The sequence below is a fragment of the Anolis sagrei genome, chromosome 6 (assembly GCF_037176765.1).
Source record: "Anolis sagrei isolate rAnoSag1 chromosome 6, rAnoSag1.mat, whole genome shotgun sequence".
NCBI classification, from domain to species: domain Eukaryota; kingdom Metazoa; phylum Chordata; class Lepidosauria; order Squamata; family Dactyloidae; genus Anolis; species Anolis sagrei.
The window spans coordinates 490,798-517,215 of record NC_090026.1 but is presented as its reverse complement, the minus strand read 5'-3'; the positions used below and the strand labels follow the sequence as shown (position 1 = coordinate 517,215).

Here is a 26,418-nt window from a genome sequence, read left to right as displayed (position 1 = left end):
ACAATGAGCAGTCCTGATTAGCATGGAGTAGCCATGAAGTTTGCAAAGTCAATCAGTGAGGGTCTCTGCATAGTGGCGGCCTGGCTGTTGTTCCCTGGAGGCATCCTGGTTGGATATATATATATATATATATATATATATATATAAAATTATATACACATTCACACACACACACACACTCCACTTTCTTGACTGTCAACAGAACCATGAGCCACAGGTGCAGGCCAAACGTCAGGAGAGAATGCTGCTGGAACCTCTTGGCCATGCAGCCCAGAAAACTCCCAGCAACCCAAACATCATCATAAACTTAATACTGATAAGCCCCGCCCCCTCCCTCCCCCTCCCACACCTGTCTTGAGGCTGCTCCTCCTCTGCGCATGCGCGGCTCTGCTCCTTCTGCGAGGAGGAGGAGGAGGAGGTTCTGCGGGGTGGCAGAGCTGCAAAGAGAGAGAGAGAGAGAGAGAGAGAGAAGGGGAGGAGTCAGCGGGTTTGTGGGCGTTCCCCTGCCCTTCGCCCCGCCCCCTCTTTCCCAGTCACCATGACGACGGCGTGGTAGGCCAGGCAGAGCAGCACCAGGCCGCCCAAGAGCCTCGCCAGCGCCTCCCCGGCCTCCTCGCAAGGCATCCTGGGACACACTGGAGGAGGGCAGGAGGGGCGGGGCCTGGCGTGGGCGGGGCTGAGCGCACAAAGGGGGCGGGGCCAGGAGCAGCAGCCTCCTTGGAAGGCAGCCCCCTGCAGTGCCACGTGTGGCCACACGGGGGCGGCAATCAATCAGAGAATCTCTGCAGGAAAATATTATTATTATTATTATTATTATTATTATTATTATTATTATTATTATTATTATTATTATTATTATTAACTTTATTTGTACCCCGCTAGCATCTCCCGAAGGACTCGATGCGGCTTACACAGGCCGAAGCCTCAAAACACAATACAATAGAGAACATAACACAACAATAGCAAAGCAAATCAAAACAATAAGCAAAATAACGACAATGGCAGTACATCACGACGTTATCAATGGGGTACAAGGGTTAAAAGTGCTGAGATGGCAGGAGGCACGTAGGATTAAAAGTGCGGTGTGCAGCGACGATTAGTTATGCTAAGGTGCTACTAGGACTTGGGGTGGGGATTCCTAGTCTGAGAAGGCACAACGGAACAGCCAAGTTTTTAGGTTCTTTCTGAAAGCTGCTAAAGTAGGGGCCTGTCGAAGATCTTTTGGAAGGGCATTCCAAAGTCGGGGGGCCGCCACAGAAAAGGCCCTGTCCCGTGTCCCCACCAAGCGTGCTTGCGACGTGGGTGGGATCACGAGCAGGGCCTCTCCAGATGACCAGAGCGAGCGTGTGGGTTCATAGATGGAGATGCGGTCACGCAGGTAGGGTGGTCCCAAACCGTTCAGGGCTTTGTAGGTGAGCACCTGCACCTTGAATTGGGCTCGGAAAATAAATGGCAGCCAGTGGAGCTCCTTAAACAGAGGGGTAGACCTCTCTTGATAATGAGCCCCGGTTAGCATCCTGGCTGCTGCCCTCTGGACCAATTGAAGTTTCCGAGCCGTCTTCAAGGGCAGCCCCACGTAGAGCGCATTGCAGTAGTCCATTCTAGAGGTGACCAAGGCGTGGACCACCCCGGCCAGATCAGCCTTCACGAGGTACGGTTGCAGTTGGCGCACAAGTCTCAGTTGCGCAAAGGCCCTCCCGGATATAATAATAATAATAATAATAATAATAATAATAATAATTTAATAATAATAATAATAATAATAATAATAATAATAATAATACTGTTGCAATGCTGCTGTTGATGTTTAAAAGAGGGATGGATTGGTGGAAGGGAAAACAGAAGTGGTCAGAGAGGCCTCTTCCTGGTCCTGCAAAGTCCTTGGCAAGGCTAGCTCGCAGCGCCCTCTGGTGGCGGCACGGGGAAGCAGCAAATCCAGATGTGGACACGAGAAGTGGCTGGAGAGCCAAGACTGTGATCAATGTTATATAATTATGTCCCCTTTGTATATTTTATGTACATTTTACATACATTCATACATATACCTATATTGTGTTGTTGTGAGTTTTTTCAGGCCGTATGGCTATGCTCCAGTAGCATTCTCTCCTGACGTTTCACCTGCATCTATAATAATAATAATAATAATAATAATAATAATAATAATAATGTATTGTCGAAGGCTTTCATGGCCGGAATCACTGGGTTGTTGTAGGGTTTTTTTTGGGCTATATGGCCATGGTCTAGAGGCATTCTCTCCTGATATTTCACCTGCATCTATGGCAAGCATCTTCAGAGGTAGTGAGGTCTGTCGGAACTAGGAAAATGGGTTTGTATATCTGTGGAATGACCAGGGTGGGACAATCTGAGGATGCTTGCCATAGATGCAGGCGAAACATCAGGAGAGAATGCCTCTAGAACATGGCTTGTTGTTGTTCATTCGTTCTAGAGGCATTCTCTCCTGATATTTCACCTGCATCTATGGCAAGCATCTTCAGAGGTAGTGAAGGTCTGTTGGAACTAGGAAAATGGGTTTATATATCTGTGGAATGACCAGGATGGGACAATCTGAGGATGCTTGCCATAGATGCAGGCGAAACATCAGGAGAGAATGCCTCTAGAACATGGCTTGTTGTTGTTCATTCGTTCTAGAGGCATTCTCTCCTGATGTTTTGCCTGCATCTATGGCAAGCATCCTCAGAGGTAGTGAGGTCTGTTGGAACGAGGAAAAAGGGTTTATATATCTGTGGAATAATGACCAGGGTGGGGCAAAGGACTCTTGTCTGCTGGGGCTAGCTGTGAATGTTTCAACTGACCACCTTGATTAGCATATTATGGCCTGACAGTGCCTGGAGCAAACCTTTGTTGAGAGGTAATCATGAAAATGAACAAAATCTGGTTACCAATATTAAAAAACTCTAAAATTGGGTTGTTGTAGGTTTTTCCGGGCTATATGGCCATGTTCCATAGGCATATTCTCTCCTGACGTTTCGTCCGCATCTATGGCAAGCATCCTCAGAGGTAGTGAGGCCTTCGACAACTCTAAAATTACAACAGCACAACAACAGAGAGGAAACAAACAAAGACATCTAATCACCTCTCAACAAAAGTTTGCTCTAGGCACTGTCAGGCCATTATATGTTGATCAAGGTGGTCAGTTGAAAAATTCCCACCTCGCTCCAGCACACAAGAGTTCTTTGTCCCACCCTGGTCATCATTCCACAGATATATAAACCCTTTTTCCTAGTTCCGACAGACCTCACTCCCTCTGAGGACGCTTGCCATAGATGCAGGCGAAACGTCAGGAGAGAATGCCTCTAGAACATGGCCATATCGCCCGGAAAAACCTACAACAACCCAATAATAATAATAATAATAATAATATTTTATTTATATACCGCCCTATCTCCACTTGGGGACTCAGAGTCGTTTCCACATATGCAAAATAATACAAAAACATATCATATATAACAAAAACATAGGCATAAGCTGTTAACACAACATATACAGGGTTAGTCAAAATGAATAGGCCAATTCGGGTACAATTAATTTTCTTATTGGCCTATTCATTTTGACTAACCCTGTACATTAAAATCAATTTAAAACCATCTGTGGCCAACGGCATCCTCAGAGGTTTGTTTAGAGGTCTGTTGGAAGTGAGGCAAGTGGAGTGCATAGAATATCCCTGTGGAATGATGTCCAAGGTGGGAGGAAGAACCCCTGACCACTTAAAACACATATGAATGTTTACTATTCGCAAGCTTGATTATCATTGAGAAGCCATGAAACTGCAAAGTCAATCAGTGAGGGTATCTGCATGGAGGTGGCCTGGCCACCAGAAAAACACCAGAATCAGGCCAGTGAGTAAGGAACGCCACTCAGAAGAGGAGAAGTCCAGGCTGCAAGCCATCAAAGGCCAGCGAACACCTCCCGAAGAGAGGTGCCTGCAGGCAATAACAGACAGGCTATTGCGATATCCTTCCTCCCACCCTGGACATTATTCCACCGATATATTATTGGGAATTCTATAACCTATTGGAAAGAACGGTACCATAACATTATTGAAAAGGTAAAAATGATGTCACATCTGTTTGGCAAATGTGAATCTCCACGAACACGTGGAGACCACCTTTTGAAAACCACTAGTCAGTGAAAGCATGACCCTGTTAGAAGTCCATAAGCATTTGTGTAATGGCACACAGGTAACTCGGCTGTTAAACTGAAGAACCAGGTCTTTAAACTGCCAAGGATAAAGATGTGCCACTATATATATATATATATATATATATATATATATATATATATATAGGGTTAGCAGAGGATTGTTGATTTTTTTGAAGTTGAAGTTTGCAGTTGTGATTGCCCAGAAGAGATACTACACCCCCTTGAAGCCTCTTAGGTAAAATATGCACTCAAGAGATAACAACAAAGAAGCCTTCTTTGAAAATAACTTCTCAGGTTTACTAACAAACTTCTGGTAGATATTCACCATACCTGTCCATAATCTTGAAGCATATAGATCTAGTCCAGTGTTTCTCAACCTGGGGGTCGCGAAGGGGTGTCAGAGGGGTCGCCAAAGACCATCAGAAAACACAGTATTTTCTGATGGTCATGGGGATTCCATGTTGGAAGTTTGAGCCAATTCTATCGTTGGTGGAGTTCAGAATGTTCTTTGATTGTAATGAACTATAAATCCCAGCAACTACAACTCCCAAAAGTCAAGGTCTATTTTCCCTAGGCTCCACCAGTGTTCACATTTGCGCATATTGAGTATTTGTGCCAAGTTTGGTCCAGATCCACCATTGCGTGAGTCCACAGTGCTCTCTGGATACAGGTGAACTACAACTCCCAAACTCAAGGTCAATACCCATCAAACCCTTCCAATGTTTTCCGTTGGTCATGGGAGTTCTGTGTGGCAAATTAGGTTCAAATGGTTGAGTTCAAAATGCGCTTTGGTTATAGGTGAACTATAAATCCCAGCAACTACAACTCCCAAATTACAAAATCAATCCTCCCCCAACCCCACTAGCAATTACATGTGGGTGTATTGGGTATTTGTGCCCAGTTTGGTCCAGTGAATGAAAATACATCTTGCATATCTGATATTTACATTATGATTTATAACAGGAGCAAAATGACTGTGATGAAGTAGCAACAAAAACAATGTGATGGTTGGGGGTCACCACAACATGAGGGGCTGTATTAAGGGGTCACGGCATTAGGAAGGTTGAGAACCACTGATCTAGTCCAAACTGTGTAACTGTACTCAGTGAAGTCTGAAAGGAGAAATGCTGCAATCCACCTCCACTGAGGTCTACAAGCGTACTGTAGATAACCAAGATGGAGTCCTGTGCCTGAAGCCCTCCCACACCACTGGCAGACCACACGGTACATTCAACATGAGCTCAAACCCAGAGTGGATGCAGCCAATGAAGAAGCCAAAGGAGCCGAGTGTCCAGATTGAGGGAAGCTCCTGATCCTGCTTAGGTCAGGCCTCTCCACCTGGAACCAAGTCCAGTTGTGGGCCCCACAGTTGAAGAGAGAGGTTGGCTCTACGCTGGAAGGGAAGGGGGGGCCCAGAGGAAGAGGGCCACTCCAAGGATGGAGGTCTGGAGACCCTGGATCATCCCTCAGAGGAGCCTCTCCAAGAGCGGGGCATGTTTAGCCTCCGAAGAGAAGGTTGCGAGGAGACATCATTCCACAGATGTATACCCCCTTTTTCCTATTTCCAACAGACCTCACAGCCCCTGAGGATGCTTGCCATAGATGCAGGCGAAACGTCAGGAGAGAATGCCTCTAGACCATGGCCATACAGCCTGAAAAAACCTACAACAACCCAGTTGTTGTTGTTGTTGTTGTTGTTGGATGGCCATCTGTTGGGGGTTTTTATTTGTCATGTCAGGACAACCAGTCAAATTATATTACATTTCTAACAGAACAAAGCAAACAAACAGACAAAATACAAATTTGTGAGTTTGGTAGTTGATTAAATGTCCTTTGACCAGTATCTGTCCCCTTGGCGTGCCTCTGGTGTTGCTCCAAGAAGGCCCTCCCTGGTGCATCATGTGGCTGGGCTCAGGTTGCATTGCAGCAGGTGGTCAGTGGTTTGCTCCTCTCCGCACTCGCATGCCAAGGATTCCACTTTGTGGCCCCATTTCTTAAGGTTGGCTCTGCATCTCGTGGTGCCAGAGCGCAGTCTGTTCAGCGCCTTCCAAGTCACCCCGTCCACTGTGTGTCCAGGGGGGAGTCTCTCATCTGGTATCACCCATGGCAGGCATGTAGCCGGGGGGGGGGGGCCCTCGGGGGGCTTTAGCCCCCCCCCCGAAATTCTCATGGTGGTCTGCGAAAAGGCCTTAGTGGTGCATTATTTAAACTGTTATGTTTATTGATATCATGATCTGATCACCATGCTCAATATATCCCATATGCATGATGGGGGTCTTATTGGGGTAACGATACAAAAGGTTTGCTAGGCTAGACCCTCTTTCACTCAGACTCAACCCCCCCCCCCGAAACTCAGCCCCCTCCGAACCCCCCCCCTCGAAAAAAAATTCAGCCCCCCCCCCCCCCGAAACGAAATCCTGGCTATGGGCCTGAGCCATGGATTGAGGTGCTGGGTTTGAGCCTGCCACTTTTGGACTCTCGCTTGCTGGAGTGTTCCAGCGAGTGTCTCTGTAGATCTAAGAAAACAGGGGGAGTCTCTCATCTGGTATCACCCACGGATTGAGGTGCTGGCTTTGAGCCTGCCACTTTTGGACTCTCGCTTGCTGGAGTGTTCCAGCGAGTGTCTCTGTAGATCTAAGAAAACAGGGGGAGTCTCTCATCTGGTATCACCCACGGATTGAGGTGCTGGCTTTGAGCCTGCCACTTTTGGACTCTCGCTTGCTGAGGTGTTCCAGCGAGTGTCTCTGTAGATCTTAGAAAACTATTTCTAGAAATGTGTTGGGGGTGCTTTGATGGTACTTTCCCTGCATGGAGGCAGAAGGAGTGGGGAGGGTGGGCTAGATGGCCTCGAGAGGTCTCTTCCAACTCTAGGATTCTGATTCTAAAAAGAGGGCAGAAATAAACCGAAGACTCTGAATGGAACAGGAAGGAATTCTGGCCCATGTTCTGACCTCCCCCCCCCCCCCCGTCCAAAGGGCCTGACCCAACCTTCTGACGGGGGTGGGGCGAGGGGAGGGGCGAAGAAAGCGAGTGGCCTTTTTGGGGAGGAGGAGGAGGAGGAGGAAGGGAGGCTTCGCTTTCGTTTCCGCGGAAGGAAGGAAGGAAGAGAGGAAGGAAGGAGGGGCGGGCGGCGAGGCTTCAGGTAGGCTGTCCGGCTGCGGCCCCTCTCGGCCCAAGGGTGGGGTGGGTGGGTGGGGGGGGGGCTCAGGCTCGGCCATTCCCACCCAGACCCCCCACCCCCACCCCCCCCCTCACTGGGTGGCTTCTCAGTGCCATCCATTCCGAACTCTTCTATCACAAAAAACATGGGGAAAGTTGACTAAACTGCCCAAACTTGGCGGGAGGGAGGGGCCTCCTGCACCCCTTTAGGTTGCATTACTATACACTATACTAGCCGCCCCCTGCCACGCCTTGCTGTGTTCTGTGTGGGAGGTTTGGCCCAATTCTATCCTTACTGGGGTTCAGAATGCTCTTTGATTATAGGTGAACTATAAATCCCAGAAACTACAACTCCCAAATGTCAAGATTCTGTTTCCCCCAAAACTCCACCAATGTTCAAATTTGGGCATATTGAGTCTTCATGCCAAGTTTGGTCCACATCCATCATTGTTTGAGTCCACAGTGCTCTCTGGATGTAGATGAACTACAACTCCAAAACCAAAGGACATTGCCCTCCAAACCTTTCCAGTATTTTCTGTTGGTCATGGGAGTTCTGTGTGCCAAGTTTGGTTCAATTCCATCGTTGGTGGAGTTCAGAATGCTCTTTGATTGTAGGTGAACTATAAATCCCAGCAACTACAACTCCCAAATGTCAAGATTCTATTTTCCCCAAACTCCACCAGTGTTGACATTTGGGAATATTGAGTATTCATGCCAAGTTCGGTCCAGATCCATCATTGTTTGAGTCCACAGTGCTCTCTGGATATAGGTGAACTACAACTCCCAAACTCAAGGTCAATGCCCTCCAAACCTTTCCAGTATTTTCTGTTGGTCATGGGAGTTCTGTGTGCCAAGTTTGGTTCAATTCCATCGTTGGTGGGATTCAGAATGCTCTTTGATTGTAGGTGAACTATACATCCCAGCAACTACAACTCCCAAATGTCAAGATTCTATTTTCCCCAAACTCCACCAGTGTTGACATTTGGGAATATTGAGTATTCATGCCAAGTTCGGTCCAGATCCATCATTGTTTGAGTCCACAGTGCTCTCTGGATATAGGTGAACTACAACTCCCAAACTCAAGGTCAATGCCCTCCAAACCTTTCCAGTATTTTCTGTTGGTCATGGGAGTTCTGTGTGCCGAGTTTGGTTCAATTCCATTGTTGGTGGAGTTCAGAATGCTCTTTGATTGTAGGTGAACTATTGTTGTTCATTCGTTCAGTCGTCTCCGACTCTTCGTGACCTCATGGACCATCCCGTGCCAGAGCTCCCTGTCGGCCGTCACCACCCCCAGCTCCTTCAAGGTCAGTCCAGTCGCTTCAAGGATGCCATCCATCCACCTTGCCCTTGGTCGGCCCCTCTTCCTTTTGCCTTCCACTTTCCCCAGCATCATTCCCTTCTCCAGGCTTTGCTGTCTCCTCATGATGTGGCATTCAAAGGACTTCAGCTTTCCCTCTCCTCTCCTTCCCTCCAGTGAGCAGCCGGGCTTTCTTTCCTGGAGGATGGACTGGTTGGATCTTCTCGCAGTCCAAGGCACTCTCAGCACTTTCCTCCAGCACCACAGCTCAAAAGCATCTCTCTTCCTTCGCTCAGCCTTCCCGAAGGTCCAGCTCTCACATCCGTAGGTGACTCCAGGGAAGACCATGGCTTTGACTAGGCGGATCTTTGTTGCCAGTCTAATGTCTCTACTCTATAGGTGAACTATAAATCCCAGCAACTACAACTCCCAAATGTCAAGATTCTATTTCCCCCAAACTCCACCAGGGTTCACATTTGGGCACATGGAATATTCGTGCCAAGTTCGGTCCACATCCATCATTGTTTGAGTCCACAGTGCTCTCTGGATATAGGTGAACTACAACTCCCAAACTCAAGGTCAATGCCCTCCAAACCTTTCCAGTATTTTCTGTTGGTCGTGGGAGAACTGTGTGCCAAGTTTGGTTCAATTCCATCGTTGGTGGAGTTCAGAATGCTCTTTGATTGTAGGTGAACTATAAATCCCAGCAACTACAACTCCCAAATGTCAAGATTCTATTTTCCCCAAACTCCACCAGTGTTGACATTTGGGAATATTGAGTATTCATGCCAAGCTCTGTCCAGATCCATCATTGTTTGAGTCCACAGTGCTCTCTGGATGTAGGTGAACTACAACTCCCAAACTCAAGGTCAATGCCCTCCAAACCCTTCCAGTATTTTCTGTTGGTCATGGGAGTTCTGTGTGCCAAGTTTGGTTCAATTCCATCGTTGGTGGAGTTCAGAATGCTCTTTGATTGTAGGTGAACTATAAATCCCATCAACTACAACTCCCAAATGTCAAGATTCTATTTCCCCCAAACTCCACCAGGGTTCACATTTGGGCACATGGAATATTCGTTCCAAGTTTGGTCCAGATCCATCATTGTTTGAGTCCACAGTGCTCTCTGGATGTGAGTGAACTATAATTCCCAAACTCAAGGTCAGTGTCCACCAAACCTTTCCAGTATTTTCTGTTGGTCATGGGAGTTCTACGTGCCAAGTTTGGCCCAAGGCCTGGTCCCACAACCACATCTTTACTTTCCTCATGAAGGAGAGGAGGGATATCGATGACCTAATTTCCCCCGGGAGTGAGTTCCACAGGTGAGGGGCCACCACCGAGAAGGCCCTGCTCCTCGTCCCTGCCAACCTCACTTGTGATAGCGGTGGGGTCGAGAGCAGGGCCTCCCCAGATGATCTCAGACTCCGGGGTGGGACGTAGAGGGAGATGCATTCGGACAGATACACTGGACCGGAACCGTACAGGGTTTTGTCGGTCAAGACCAGCACCTTGAATTGTGCTCAGAACTGAACCGGCAGCCAGTGGAGCTGACACAGCGGGGGGGGGGGGGGGGGTGGCGTGCCCCCTGTTTGACGCTCCGGTGAGTAATCTGGCTGCCGTTCGCTGAACCAGTTGAAGTTTCCGAACAGTCTTCAAGGGCAACCCCACGTAGAGTGCGTTGCAGTAGTCTATCCGGGATGTAACAAGAGCTACATACTATACTACATTTATACCCCGCCCTTCTCACCCCAGTGGGGGACTCAGGGTGGCTTACAATGCATGGCATACAATGCCGCATTACATATCTATCTATCTATCTATCTATCTATCTATCTATCTATCTATACATATAATAAAAGCCAAAGTTTGTATGCGGAGGACCAAAGTGTGGCGGTGTGGCGGTGTATGTGCCAGCATTCTGATTGGCCAGCCTGAGAGTTCCAAGATTCTGATTGGCTGCCGCTGTGGTGCTATTTGAATATGGTCTCTGATTGGCCAGCTTTACAGGAGTCCCTGGTGGAGAAAAGGCTTCATGACAGAAACGGAGACATGAGAGAAGGAAATTTGCATATGGTCATGTCCCACTTTATGTCCTGGTGTCGTTTGGAAAAAATTGGAGATGGATGATGGGACTTGCAGTACCTTCACTCACTTACTGAAACCACTGCAACCCTCATCCAAAGACTAATAAAGACCACATTTGGCACACAGAGCCCCCACGACCCACTCTTATCCTGCTGCTGTTTGGAGGAGGGTGGACCATGGGTGATGGGACTTGCAGTATCTTCACTCACTTCCTGAAAACAATGCAGCCATTATCCAATGACCAATAAAGACTAAACTTGGCATACAGAACCGCCATTACCCACTTTCTCTAATAACCCAGGCAGCGCCGGGTCCCCAAGCTAGTATAATAATAAATATATCAATTTAAACAATTAACATCAATTCAAACATACAATAATAAACATGACATAATAATTCAAATATAAACACGATAAAAAGCTTAGAAGTAATTCAAATACAAATACAATAAAAAGCTTAAAAGTAAACATACAATAATTCAAGTACCAATACAAAAAAAAAAGCTTAAAAGTAAACATTCAGTCCCACCCAAAGTGGGCTGATGGAACAAATAAATAAAGAGTTAAGAACAGGGAGTGCGAGGGATCTCCCCCTTGGAAGGGAAGGAGGGAGGGAGGGAAATCCACTCCGGGAAGAGTTCGTGATTATCAGGAGGGTGAGGAGTTTCTGCTGAAGCCTCGTCCGCACCCCCAGTCCATGTTTCCATCACAAGGCAAATGTCTCAGGGACAGGAAGTGAGGTGGGATCTCCTGGGCAGGGAGGTGGCACGGGAGCATTCAGAGGCGGCCCTAGGTCATTTTCAACGGTAAGCAAACAGTATTTTGGCGCCCCCCCCCCCCAACCAATCATTGATATATATTTTCTGTTTGTCGTGGGAGTTCTGTGTGCCATATTTGGTTCAATTCCATCATTGGTGGAGTTCAGAATGCTCTTTGATTGTAGGTGAACTATACATCCCAGTAACTACACTTGCCGCACTTGCTCCCTTGCCTGGCCCGCTTTGGGTCCGGAGGCGTGCCTAAAGACCCCGGCGTGTGCACCAAAAGTCACCTCTTCTCCTGGCTTTCTCCTCAGCCATTGGGACCAAGAGAGAGAGAGAGAGAGGTGGAGAAGGTGAACTATACATCCCAGTAACTACACTTGCCGCACTTGCTCCCTTGCCTGGCCCGCTTTGGGTCCGGAGGCGTGTCTGAAGACCCTGTCGTGTGCACCAAAAGGCACCTCTTCTCCTGACTTTCTCCTCAGCCATTGGGACCAGGAGAGAGAGAGAGAGAGAGGTGGAGATGCCCACCTTTCCTGAAGGTAGGCGCAAAAACAAAGGAGGGAGCGGAGGTGGGAGATATCTCCAGCCGGAGGGGCTCTCTCTCTCTCTCTCTCTCTTGGTCCCAATGGCTGAAGAGAAAGTCAGGAGAAGAGGTGACTTTTGGTGCGCACGCCGGGGTCTTCAGGCACGCCTCCGGACCCAAGAGAGAGAGAGAGGTGGAGATGCCCACCTTTCCTGAAGGTAGGCGCAAAAACAAAGGAGGGAGCGGAGGTGGGAGATACCTCCAGCCGGAGGGGCTCTCTCTCTCTCTCTCTCTTCTCCTGACTTTCTCCTCAGCCATTGGGACCAAGAGAGAGAGAGAGAGAGAGAGAGAGAGAGAGGGAGGGAGATGCCCACCTTTCCTGAAGGTAGGCGCAAAAACAAAGGAGGGAGCGGAGGTGGGAGATACCTCCAGCCGGAGGGGCTCTCTCTCTCTCTCTCTCTTCTCCTGACTTTCTCCTCAGCCATTGGGACCAAGAGAGAGAGAGAGAGAGAGAGAGAGAGAGGGAGGGAGATGCCCACCTTTCCTGAAGGTAGGCGCAAAAACAAAGGAGGGAGCGGAGGTGGGAGATACCTCCAGCCGGAGGGGCTCTCTCTCTCTCTCTCTCTTCTCCTGACTTTCTCCTCAGCCATTGGGACCAAGAGAGAGAGAGAGAGAGAGAGAGAGAGGGAGGGAGATGCCCACCTTTCCTGAAGGTAGGCGCAAAAACAAAGGAGGGAGCGGAGGTGGGAGATACCTCCAGCCGGAGGGGCTCTCTCTCTCTCTCTCTCTTCTCCTGACTTTCTCCTCAGCCATTGGGACCAAGAGAGAGAGAGAGAGAGAGAGAGAGAGAGGGAGGGAGATGCCCACCTTTCCTGAAGGTAGGCGCAAAAACAAAGGAGGGAGCGGAGGTGGGAGATACCTCCAGCCGGAGGGGCTCTCTCTCTCTCTCTCTTGGTCCCAATGGCTGAAGAGAAAGTCAGGAGAAGAGGCGACTTTTGGTGCGCACACTGGGGTCTTCAGACACGCCTCCGGACCCGAAGCGGGCCAGGCATGGCAGCTCCGCCCCTTGGCCCACCCGCGGATTGGGGAGAGGAGAGGAGGCGGGTGGAACGCCGGGGGATCGGGAAAGGGAGCCGGTCATGGGGAAGGGATCGAACTCGGAGAACGATTGAGCGCCGGCTCTGCTCGCGCATCCGGTGGCCGGGTGGAGCAGGAATGAGAGGGGCGAGGCGAGGCTGAAGGGCCCGGCCCCTTTGGGAAGAGGATCGCTCTGCAGCAAGGCAAGAAAGCCGAGGCTCCCCCCGGACTGCGAGGGCTGTTGTGAGCTGAGGGCGCACTCGCTCCTCAAGTGGCGGTCGAGGGGCATTTACAGAGGCGCCTCTGCGCCCCTGGCAAAAAAAAGTGTTCTGCGACCGCTTACTTCGCGTAATGGACGAGCCGCCCCTGGGAGCATTACAAACCTTGCAGGGGTTGCAGCCCTTCTCCAGGCCACCCAAATCTATAATATCTATCTATCTATCTATCTATCTATCTATCTATCTATCTTTGGCTGGAGCTACACTTTAAAACCGTCCCTGTTCCGACTTCCATACAAATGCAACGTAAGAGCAAACCTGGAGAACCTCTCTTGCTCTAACTTGGGGGCATCCTGAAGTGGCTTGGCAGTCTTGCTGCTTCCTTCTAAGGCAGAACCCTGACCGCCTCTCAAAGCAGGCTTTGTGGAAGGAACTAGAAACCACTCCTTATCAAACTGTGATCTGTTGGTTGGTTTGCTTGTTTGGTTGCACGCTGCAGTGGAGGTGGCTCTGAATGAGACATGCCGGACTATCACAGGGTGCCTGTGCCCTGCACCACTGGAGAAATCACACTGTTGAGCCGGTATTGCAGCACCTGACATCCGCCGGGAAGTAGCAACCCCCTGTTGTTTAACATCTATATGCGTCCACTTGCCCAGCTGGTGCGAGGCTTTGGCCTTCAGTGCTCTCAGTATGCTGATGACACGCAACTCATTCTGAGGATGGAAGGCCGACCAGACTCCATACCCGAGAATTTCCATGAGTGCCTTGAGGTTGCGTGCCAGCAGGCTGAGGGTGAATCCAGCGAAGACGGAGATCCTTTGGTTGGGTCACCCGGACGGAGGAGTGATCCGGTTGCCTGCCCTGGATGGTGTGACATTACGCCCGTCATCATAGAATCATAGAATCATAGAATTGGAAGAGGCCTCATGGGCCATCCAGTCCAACCCCATTCTGCCAAGAAGCAGGAATATTGCATTCAAATCACCCCTGACAGATGGCCATCCAGCTTCTGTTTAAGGGCTTCCAAAGAAGGAGCCTCCACCACACTCCGGGGCAGAGAGTTCCACTGCTGAACGGCTCTCACAGTCAGGAAGTTCTTCCTCATGTTCAGGTGGAATCTCCTCTCTTGGAGTTTGAAGCCATTGTTCCCTTGCGTCCTAGTCTCCAGGGAAGCAGAAAACAAGCTTGCTCCCTCCTCCTCCCTGTGGCTTCCTCTCACGTATTTATACATGGCTCTCATCATATCATCTCTCATCCTTCTCTTCTTCAGGCTAAACATGCCCAGCTCCTTAAGCCGCTCCTCACAGGGCTTGTTCTCCAGACCCTTGATCCTTTTAGTCGCCCTCCTCTGGACACATTCCAGCTGGTCAATATCTCTCTTGAATTGTGGTGCCCAGAATTGGACACAATGTGATTCCAGGTGTGGTCTAACCAAAGCAGAATAGAGGGGTAGCATTACTTCCTTAGATCTAGACACTAGGCTCCTCTTGATGCAGGCCAAAATCCCATTGGCTTTTTTTGCCACCACATCACATTCCTGGCTCATGTTTAACTTGTTGTCCACGAGGACTCCAAGATCTTTTTCACACGTACTGCTCTCAAGCCAGGCGTCACCCATTCTGTATCCTTGGTCAAGAGTCTAGGAGTCCTTTTAGAACCTCTGCTGACGATGGAGGGCCAGACCTCCGCTGTGAGCAGAGTCACATTTTCCCACCTGCATCAGGCTAGGCACCTGGCTCCCTCTCTGTCCAGGGATGACCTAGCCACGGTGATCCAGGCTATGGTCATCTCAAGGCTAGACTACTGTAATGCCTCTACATAGGCCTGCCTTTGTCGGTGACAACTTAAACTAGTGCAAAATGCTGCCACCCGGCTTCTCGCAGGGGTCCCAGCGAGGTGTCACATCACTCCAATCTTGCAGCAACTGCACTGGTTGCCGATTGACCACCGGATTACCTTCAAAGTGCTGATTCTTACTTTTAAGGCCTTCTATGGCCTTATGGGGCCGGAGTACTTGAGGGGCCGCCTCACCCCCCCACCAACCCTCAAGATCACTCCGTTCAGACGATCAGAATCTCCTTGAAGTTACCAATTTTAGGACCTTTCACCTGATGTCTACTAGGCGTAGAGCATTCACGGTGGTGGCCCCTTGCCTGTGGAATGCCTTGCCAGCGGAAACACGAGCTCTCCGAGACTTACTATCTTTTCGTAGAGCTTGTAAAACTTATTTGTTTAGGCTGGCATTTGAATCTTGCCGATTGAAATTTTTATTTTATTTTAAATGTAATGTATTGTATATGTAGATTGTAAACCACTCCGAGCCTTTGGGGAGTGGCGGTATATACAATTGATTAACAAATAAATAAAGTAAATAAATAATGAAAGGCCCAAGGCAGCGACATCTCCGGCCCATCCTCTTTTCGGATACAGCACACCAACGCCATAAATCAAGAAACAGCTTCCTAAGATCTACAGAGATACTCACAGGAACACCTCAGCAAGCGAGAGCCCAAAAGTGGCAGGCTCAAACCCAGAACCCCAATCCATGGCTGATACCCAATGAGAGACTCCCCCCTGGGCACACAGAAGATGGGGCGACTTGGAATAAACTGCACTCAGGGACCACAAGGTGCAGAGCCAACCTTAAGAAATAGGGCCACAAAGTGGAGTCCACGAAATGCGAGTAGCGGAGGAGGGCCAACCACAGACTGCCTACTACAATGCAGCCTGAGGCCTGCCACATGCACAACGGAGGACCTGGAGCCCCCAGTGGCATAGTGGGTTAAACCCTGTGCCAGCAGGACTGAAGACCAACAGGTCGCAGGTTCGAATCCTGGGAGAGGTGGAGGAGCTCCCTCTATCAGCTCCAGCTCCTCATGCGGGAACATGAAAGAAGCCTCCTGCAAGGATGATAAAAACATCAAAATCATCTGGGTGTCCCCTGGGCAACGTCCTTACAGACAGCCAATTCTCTCACACCAGAAGCGACTTGCAGTTTCTCAAGTCGCTCCTGACACGACAAAACAAACAAACAAAAACAGAGGATTGTCGAAGGCTTTCATGGCTGGAATAACTAGGTTCTTGTGGGTTTTTTTGGGCTATAGAGCCATGTTCTAGAGGCATTCTCTCCTGACGTTCCGCCTGCATCTATGGCAAACATCCTCAGAGGTTGTGAGGTCTGTTGGAAGTAGGAAAAATGGGTTTATATATCTGTGGAATGACCAGGGTGGGGCAAGGAGCTCTTCCCTGCTGCAGTTAGGTGTGAATGTTTAGCTGATCACCTTCATTAGCATTTGAAGGCCTGCCTGAGCCTGGGAAAATCTGTTGCTGGGAGGTGTTAATCTGTGCCTGGTTTCTTCCTCTCTGTTGTTTAGCTGTTGTAATTTTAGAGTTCTTTAATCCTGGTAGCCAGATTTTGTTCATTTTCATGGTCTCTTCCTTTCTGTTGAGATTGTCCACATGCTTCTTGTGGATTTCAGTGGCTTCTCTGTGTAGTCTGACATGGTGGTTGTTGGTGTGGTCCAGCATTTGAGAACACAGAAATGCTGGACCACACCAACAACCACCATGTCAGACTACACAGAGAAGCCACTGAAATCCACAAGAAGCATGTGGACAATCTCAACAGAAAGGAGGAAACCAACTGTGATGAAGAAAGGTGTCTGTTATTACTTTCCAAAGGTGTGTTTCCAAAAGGAAGACAAAGCTCGATTTCCCTGCTCCCTTGGCCCCGCCCTTTGTTTGTTTGTTTGTTTATTTACCTTGCTTATATACCGCTGTTCTCAGCCCGAAGGCGCCTCACAGCGGTTCACAACACAAGAGACAACAGAAGTCAATGTTACAGTATAAAAGCAGTTATCAACTTAATAAAATTGCACAATGAATAACAATAAACAATTATCAATTAACAATTACTACAATAGCCATTCACTATCGTCTCATCATCAAAACATGATCCAGATTTGTCATCCATTGTTCCATTCCAGTGTTCATTAACCAATCATTGCACTAATTGTGCAAACAGCCAGGTCTTCACTTTTTTGCGGAATACCATTAGAGATGGTGCTAGTCTAATGTCCGTAGGAAGGGCGTTCCACAGCCGAGGAGCCACCACCGAGAAGGCCCTATCTCTCGTCCCCGCCAGCCGAGCTTGAGAAGCAGGCGGGATCGAGAGCAGGGTCTCCCCGGAAGATCTCAAAGTCCTGGTGGGTTCGTAGGCAGAGATGTGGCCGGATAGGGAGCTTGGGCCGGAACCGTTTAGGTCTTTAAAGGCCAACGCCAGCACTTTGAATTCAGCCCGGTAGCAGATTGGTAGCCAGTGGAGTTGGCGCAACAGGGGGGTTGGATGCTCCCTGCGCTCCGCTCCTGTTAGTATCATGGCTGCCGAGCGTTGGACTAGTTGGAGCTGTCTTCAAAGGCAACTCCACATAGAGAGCGTTGCAGTAGTCCAAACGGGATGTAACCAGAGCGTGGACTACCGTGGCCAAGTCAGACTTCCCAAGGTACGGGCGCAGTTGGCGCACGAGTTTTAACTGTGCGAATGCTCCCCTGGTCACCGCCGAAACCTGGGGTTCCAGGCTCAGCGATGAGTCCAGGGTCACCCCCAAACTGCGAACCTGTGACTTCAGGGGGAGTGCGACCCCATCCAACACAGGCTGTCACCCTATGCCCTGTTCGGCCTGTCATCATCATCACCACCATCATCATCACCCAATGAGCTCTCCATAGAAGCCATGTCCAAAGCTGGGGGTGGCACCTCAATCCAGACCTGGTCATCCTGACTCAGCGGAGCAAGCGGCATCCTTCCAGACTCCCATCAGCTCTGGTCACGAGGATGTCCAGTGAGGAGGAACCCGGGAGTTGGAGCCCAGCATCTGGAGGAGGGACACATTAGCTGAGACACGGAGGGGCAGACTTGGCCGAGGGCCTTGAGCTTGACTCATGTGTGTTCGGGGTATTTCAGGCATGAGACCGTGTCATCTCCTCAGTCATAACAATAGTATGCAAACCCCACTTTTTCTCTCCCAAAAAGGAGACTCGAAGTAGCTGACAGGAAAGCAGTCCAAGCAGCCCCCCAGTTACAAACAAGAGAGGTTCGGTCGGTTTGCTCTGAAGCTGAATTGGTTTGTAAGTCGGAGCAGGGCCATCCTTTAAGTGGAACTCCAGCCACAGAATCTCCCTGTTAGCTCTGGGCGGCATAGGGATGGGTCAAGACCCCTTTTCCGGCCTGTTCCTCTGTTCAGAAGGTCCCACCCCACTTTCTGTCCCTGAGAGAATTGGATCTTGGAAAGTGTGGCTTGTTTTTGAGACCAGGATTGTGTCATGCATTCGCCTGCTGTTGTTGAAACACCAGGACTGACCGATGCCAGGTTGGAGGCCAGAGAGAGGGAGAGAGAGGTCAACACCTGATAAGACAGGCCTGACATTGAGAACTGGTTCAAACTGACCAGGAAGCTGGCAAACAAACTTTATTGAAGGGTTGAAGGTTTTGATGGCCGGAATCATTGGTTTGCTGTGGGTTTTCCAGGCCGTGTGGGCATGTTCCAGCAACATTTTCTCCTGATGTTGCACCTGCATCTGGCTGGGAATCTTCAGAAGTCTGTTGGAGGTGACGCAAGTGGAGTGTACATATATATACCTACCTGTGAATTAAATACGGTAAGCCTGTGCTGTTTTGAAAGTCCTTTTGGCTGCGAGAAATGATGGGATAGTAGGTAAAGGGAAAGGTTTTCCCTGGACATTCAGTCCAGTCGTGTCCAACTCTGGGACTCTGGTGCTCACCTCCATTTCTAAGCCAAAGAGCCAGCATTGTCCATAGACACCTCCAAGCTCATATGGCCAGCATGACTACATGGAGTGCCATTACCTTCCTGCAGAAGCAGTACCTATTGATATATTCACGTTTGCATGTTTACAAACTGCTAGGTTGGCAGAAGCTGGGGCTGGTAGCGGAAACTCATGCCGCTCCCCGGATTCAAACCTGTGACCTTTCCAGCAAGTTCAGCAGCTCAGCAGTTTAACTCGCTGCACCACCGGGGCTGCTATGACGGGATAGTACCTGGGGGAAAAGGGATTTACTCACAGTGTGTGCAAAGTAGCACCTAGGCCCACCTTCTTAAGAAAGTAACCCGGACAGTGGAGGACCCTCATAGCAGAGTCTCTTCCATCCTTTTGGGGAGAACAGGTCTGCAAGACATGCGGCACATGAGCCGCTTGCAGCCCCCCAACAGATTCCAGACGGCTTGTGTGCGATGTCCGCCCCAATACCTGAGCAAGTTATGGCCTCCAGGTGCTTTGGTTGTGCGTCCCTCCCTGGCAGGAGCGGGTGGGCAGGCTAGGTGGCCCTTAGGGTCTCTTTTCCAACTCTAGGATTCTATTCCAGGCCAGGCCCAGCTTGCGAGCAAGAGCAGTTCTGTTAGTTTGTTCTTAAGTTGAATTTGTATGTAAGGCAGAACGGAACTTTTTTTTAATGTAACTCCAGCCAAATATATATTTTTATGGAGGCTTTTAAACAGAGGCTTGATGGCCATCTGTTGGGGGTGCTTTGAACGTAATTGTCCTGCTTCTTGCAGAATGGGGTTGGACTGGATGACTGGATGATCTCTTCCAACTCTATAGAATCCTAGAATCAAAGAGTGGGAAGAGACCTCCTGGGCCATCATCCAGTCCAACCCCATTCTGCCAAGAAGCAGGAATATTGCATTCAAATCACCCCTGACAGATGGCCATCCAGCCTCTGCTTAAAAGCTTCTAAAGAAGGAGCCTCCACCACACTCCCTCCGGGGCAGAGAGTTCTATGATTTTCTCTCTCTCTCTCTCTCTCTATATATATATGTTCGCTTTGGAAAGCATAGGGAACATGACACCCGTGCGGGGTTTCCTTTGCTGTCTGTGCCCCTGTTAAGAGGATTTTACCCCACTTTCTCTTCCTGTGAGAATTGGATTTTGGAAAAACTGACTTGTGGAAACAAGGTTTGGAAATAAAGCTTCAGTGGAGACACTATTTCCCTGTGATGATAATAATAATGCTTCCAGGAGTAGATTATTTATTATTATTATTATTATTATTATTATTATTATTATTATCTTTATTTGTACCCCGCTAGCATCTCCCGAAGGACTTGATGCAGCTTACATAGGCCGAGGCCTCAGAACACAATACAACAATACAATACCTAAAGCAAATTAAAACAGTTAAGCAAAATAAACAACAGCAACAACAATACATAGCGATATCAGAACACAATAAAAACTGGGCCAGGCCAGGGTACTGGGAATAAGATTAAAAGTGCTGATGTGGCAGGAGGTGTGTAGGATTATAATAGGTGCAGTATGCAGTGTGCAGAGATGGTTCTATAAAGTGCTGCTAGGATTTGGTATTGGGGGGTTCCTAATCTAGAAAGGCATATCGGAACAGTCAAGTTTTCAGATTCTTTCTGAAGACTGCCAACGAAGGGGCCTGTCTAAGATCCCTTGGGAGGGCGTTCCAGAGTCGGGGGGCCACCACAGAAAAGGCCCTGTCTCGTGTCCCCACCAAACGCACTTGTGACACAGGCGGGATCATGAGCAGGGCCTCTCCAGATGACCGGAGTGAGCGTGTGGGTTCGTAGACGGAGATGCGGTCACGCAGGTAGGGGGGTCCCAAACCGTTCAGGGCTTTGTAGGTAAGCACCTGCACTTTAAATTGGGCCCGGAAAATAAACGGCAGCCAGTGGGGCTCCTTGAACAGGAGGGTTGACCTCTCTCTGTAATGGGCCCCGGTTAACATCCTGGCTGCTGCCCGTTGGACCAGTTGGAGTCTCCGAACCGTTTTCAAAAGCAGCCCTACGTAGAGCGCATTGCAGTAGTCCAATCTAGAGGTGACCAAGGCATGGACCACCCCGGCCAGATCAGCCTTTCCAGCTGAGAAATAGATTCCTCTCACTTCCTGGTGTCTCAGCCCCGTTCTAAACTGTGAGTCCTTTGTAAATCGGATGTTTGTAACCCAGGGACTGCCTGTATTCTGAAAGCGCAGGATCCAAACGAGTCACAGCGGGATGCACACGAAGGAAGGCACAGGGCATCCCTTGATCACAACTGTCAAACTTGTATGCCTAGGGGGGGTCAGACATGCCCTTTGCTCCTCTGTGATCAGGTCTGGGTTTCCTAAATGAAGGAAAAGGGTTGTGATGCATGGAGGGGGCGTCATGGAGACTTTAGCACAAGATTTGTTCCTACCAGGTTCCCACTCTTCTAACACAAACTTTAAAAAGCATTTAAAAGAGGTTTTTTTAAAAAAAATGGTTCACAAGGAGACAGAGAATTAGGCACTTCACAGAGAACAAAGGTAGACACGCAGACTGTATAGCTACATAGGGTACACAAGCAAGGGGATATTATGCTTCACAAGCATATAAACATTCATTCGTCACCATGCCTCCATTCCCATCTCTTCTTCCTTCTCCTGGAAAAGAGACCCACGCATAGCTCAGGTTGCATTCCCTGCAAATCTGCCACTCTCCATCCCTTGGAGAAAGTGGCAGGTGGGCCAGACTCCTTCCATCTGCCACAATTTTGGAATAGTAAAGTGTCTCTTATTAAGCAATACTTCTGTTGATGTTGTTCCAAAAAGTGGTAAATGAATGACAGGCTGTTTTCCAGCTAAAACTTGCTGGCTCCTTCAGTTCCAGACAGATCCTGGCTCTTCTTCCTAACTGATTTATTTGTTTATTTTATTTCGTATACTTCTACCCCGCCCTTCTCAACCCCCGAGAGGGGGGAGGGGGGGGACTCAGGGCGGCTTACAAAAGGCACAATTTGGTGCCTACACAAATACAATAACATATAAAAACAGCAATTAAATGGTTAACAATTAAAACAACAATATATCTCACAATCGATAGCCAATCTCAAGCACAGCATTCGCCAACTCAGAGTCCATACTTCGTTCCACATTGTCTATTCCTATCCGTCGTCGCAGTTCTTTATTCATCTGCCAGATTACCCAAACGCCTGGTCCCACATCCATGTTTTTAATTTCTTTCTGAAGGAAAGGAGGGGTGTTGCTGATCTAATTTCCCCGGGGAGTGAATTCCATAGGTGAGGAGCCACCACTGAGAAGACCCTGCTCCTCGTCCCCACCAATCTCACTTGTGACAGAGGTGGGGCCGAGAGCAGGGCCTCCCCAGAGGATCTCAGTCTCCAAGGTGGGACGTAGAGGGAGATGCGTTCGGACAGATAGGGTTTTGTAGGTCAAAACCAGCACTTTGAATTGTGCTCGGAACTGGATTGGCAGCCAGTGGATCCTTGGTTTTCCTTCTTAAGAGGCACTGTGTTTGCTTCCTTAAAAAGAGTAACTATCTCCGGTAATGTAAACATGTTGTTTTCTACCAAGAATCAATCGGTACATCATTTGTCTCTGGTCTTCAATGTCAGCAGTTCTCACCAGCAACTTGGAATAACAGTTCATGAATTCTCCTTTTTTAGTTTTCCAGGCCTCGTTTCTTAGGACGGCATCTCCAGACCCCGGCCATGCACCTTTCATACAATTCCATTCAAACCAATCATCTTTTACTCATCACACGAAGGGGCGCCAAGTCCCCCAAGAGCAAGGTCCCCCCTCCCCAGCCTAGAATGCGGCCCAAAGCGGTTTCCCCTGTTTAAATGTTGTGCAGGTCCAAGTTAGTCAGACACCCAAAGAGCATGTGGACATTGAACATGAAAACATGAACATGAAAAAGCTTGAAAGACCGATGTGGTTTCTCACGAATGCTGCATTACCGGGTTGTGCAATACGGATTAGAAGGTGGGAGGGTGGGTGCTTTGTTTTGTAATTCGACATACATACATAATGTGCATTGGGGGTGGCATTGAATTTTGTTGCATGACATACGATGACAATAAACTTCTTCTATTTTATTCGAAAGAAGGAGTCATGCCCAGCAACATGCATCGAGCAACGGAGGCTGCTAACCTGCCTTTCAGCACTGACCGCTCATTGCTGTCTCCAACAGGTCCTGCGACGCCTCCGGCCCGCGGTGCCGTGTGTCCAGTGTCCATCTCGACATGGCTGCCACCCAAGGCCCCCCCTCCGCCACCAGCAGCAGTGCGGCCCCTTCCTCGTCCTGGCTGTGGGAGGCGCTGGCCAGCGGCTTCCTCTCCTGCCCGATCTGCCTGGAGCACTTCAGCCGGCCCAAGATCCTGCCCTGCCTGCACACGTACTGCCAGGGCTGCCTGGAGACGCTGCTGGACGGACGGACAGAGGAAGAGGCGGGGGCCGAGCCAGAGGAGCTGCGCTGCCCCGAGTGCCGCACCCGGGTGCCCCTCCCGGCCGGAGGGGTGTCCGCCCTCAAGACCAACTTCTTCATCAACGGGCTGCTGGCCCTGGCCTGCCCCGCGGGGAGGGCGCCCTCCTCCCCCGCCTGCACCCTATGCGCTCTCATCGGGCAGGAGCCCCCCCAGGCGGCCGCCTCGCACTGCCTGGACTGTGCCGACGACATGTGCCCGTCCTGTGCCGGGGGGCACCGCTGCTCCCGGTTGACACACAACCACCACGTGGTGGACATGGAGGGCTACCTCTCGGGCCGCTACGACCGGGAAGTCCGGGAGCGGCAGGCCTCCCGCTGCAAGGAGCACCCCGGGGAGGAGCTGCGCTTCTTCTGCGACCCGTGCGCGGCCCCGCTTTGCCGGGAGTGCCGCCTGGGCCCCCACCTGCAGCATCCCTGCCGCACCCTGGCCGAAGCGGCCGAGGAGCGCCGTCCGGCAGTCGAAGAGCTCTTGGCGAAGGTTGAGGCGGCGGCACAACGTTTGGCCACAGACAGGGCCGGCCTGGAAGTCGCCACAGAGGAGCTGGAGGCCGGTCAAGCCAGGATCCGGACCCGCGTGGAAGAGGCGTGTTCGCGGGCCGTGGAGCGGCTGCTGTCTCAACAGGAGGAGGTGCTGTCTCTCCTCTCGGAGCGCGTGGAGGAGCGGAGGAAGGCCTGGACGGCCCTGCGGTCAGAGCTGGAGCTGCAGGAGCAAGTGGCGTCCAGCACGGCAGCCTTTGCCCGGAGGGTCCTGGCCCAGGGCCAAGGGGTGGAGGTCCTCTCCCTGGAGCAATTGGTGTCTGAGCGGCTGAAGGAGATCCAGGAGGGGCGCTCCTCCCGGGCAACGCTGAGGGTCCGGCTGCCCCGGCTGGAGATCCACATGGCTGACCTGCAGGGTGGCCGCAGCCCCTTCCGCCTGGACTTTACGGAGGAAGAGAAGGAGGAAGAGGAAGAGGAAGAGGAAGGGCAGGAGGAGGAAGAGGAGGAGGTGCTCTGCAGAGCAGAGAAGAAGAGGAGGAAGAAGAAGACGAAGAAGAAACAACAGCAGACAGAGCCCCAGGCTGAGGGAGAGCCCCCCACAGCCCCCTCCCCAGGGAAGCCCCCTGGTCAAGCGGCCCCACCTGCAGCCCCCACCTCTGGCCTTTGCGGCCCCGCGGCCCCCAGGGCCCTCTTCTCCTGCAGCTTCTGGGCCAAGACCCCCACGGACAAGCGGCGCCCGCAGGTGACCGGCCTGTGCCCCTTTGGCCCCGGGGAGCTGCTGGTGGCCGACGAGACGAACCGGCGGCTGAAGCGCTTCTCCTTGCAGGGGGACTTCAAGGGGGCGGTGCCGGTCCCCGAGGGCGTGGCCCCCTTCAGCGTGGCCGCCCTGGGCAGCAAGGTGGCCTTCACGGCCGGCTCCCAGCTCTTCCTCCTGGACGGCAGGGGGGGGCTGGCCTGGCAGAAGGTGCTGCCAAAAGGTCAGGCCAGCCATGCCATCACCGCTCTGGGGAGCGACCGCCTGGCGGTCAGCGTAACCGGGCACCTGGAGCTCTACAACCTGGAAGGGCAGCAGGTGGGCAAGGTCCGGCCGGGGGGCCCCGCTGGGCGCTGCCTGGTCTTCCTGGCCAGACACAAGGGGGGCTTCGTGGGGTCCGACTGGCATCATAACCGCGTGGTGCTCTTTGCGGAGAACGGGGCCCTGCTGACTGAGTTCCGGGGGGGGCTGCTGGGGGGGTACCAGCCGGGGGCCGTCTGCGCTGACCCTCAGGGCACCGTCTATGTGGTCCTGAGGGAGCTTAACCGGGTGCTGGCCCTTTCTCCGGCCGGGGAGGCACTCGGGGACTTCCTGACAGCTGAGAACGGCATTGACCGGCCCCGTGTGGCCACCGTGGTTGGAGATAGGCACTTGGCGCTGGCCCTCAGCAACGGCACCATCCACGTCTTCAAGATCAGGTATTAGGGACACAGGATCCTAGAGTTGGAAAAGACCCCAAGGGCCATCTAGTCCAGGAAAAGCACAATCAAAGCACCTCCGACAGATGGCCATCCAGCCTCTGTTTCAAAGCTTCCAAAGAAGGAGCTTCCACCACATTATGTTCCAGCATTGAACAACTGCTAAGTTCTTCCTAATGTTTAAGTGACATATCCTCTCCGTGGCTCCATGTAGTCCTAGTTAGTGTACCGTCCACCTCGCTGCACTACAGTCTCCCTACCTGAGCTAGCGGGGGTGGTCTCGAGCCTGGCGTTGGAGTCCCAACGGCTTCTCGTGCTGGGGGACTTCAACATCCATGCCGAGGCGACCCTCACAGGAGCGGCTCAGGACTTCATGTCCGCCATGGCAACCATGGGGCTGTCCCAACGAATAACTGGCCCCACCCACTGTGCTGGACATACATTGGACTTGGTTTTCTGCCAGGGATGGGAGCAGGGTGGCGGTGTGGAGGAGTTGTCCATCTCTCCGTTGCCGTGGACTGACCACTTCCTGATCAGATTTAGACTCACTGCGCCCCCTAACCTCCGCAAAGGACCCATTAAGATGGTCCGCCCCAGGAGGCTTATGGATCCAAATGGATTCCTGACGGCTCTTGGGGACTTTCCCGCCACCTCGGCAGGTGACCATGTCGAGGCCTTGGTCGCTCTCTGGAATGGGGAGATGGCCAGGGCAATTGACATGATCGCTCCGGAACGTCCCCTCTCAAGTAACCGAGCTAAACCATCTCCTTGGTTTACTGAGGAGTTGGCAGCGATGAAGCGAAGGAAGAGGGAACTAGAGAGCGTGTGGCGCTCGGACCCAAGCGAGCCAAATCGAGCACGGTTTGTGTCCTTTTTAAGGGCATATGCCGCGGCAATAAAAGCCGCAAAGAAAACTTTCT

The 26,418-nt window shown here is 50.9% G+C and overlaps 1 protein-coding gene across 1 annotated transcript; it reads left to right on the top strand.

The window, feature by feature from the left end:
* Nucleotides 1–7,273: 7,273 nt before the first annotated feature.
* On the top strand, nt 7,274–26,050 carry TRIM56 (tripartite motif containing 56). Its single transcript, XM_067469622.1, has 2 exons — nt 7,274–7,303; nt 23,276–26,050. Exon 2 carries the CDS (start codon nt 23,328–23,330, stop codon nt 25,503–25,505), a length of 2,178 nt encoding a protein of 725 aa, XP_067325723.1. The 5' UTR covers nt 7,274–7,303; nt 23,276–23,327; the 3' UTR covers nt 25,506–26,050.
* The last annotated feature ends 368 nt before the right edge of the window (nt 26,051–26,418 follow it).

Excerpts from the sequence above, each read along its gene's own strand:
- TRIM56 (XM_067469622.1), top strand. The coding sequence starts at position 23,328 with ATGGCTGCCACCCAAGGCCCCCCCTCCGCCACCAGCAGCAGTGCGGCC.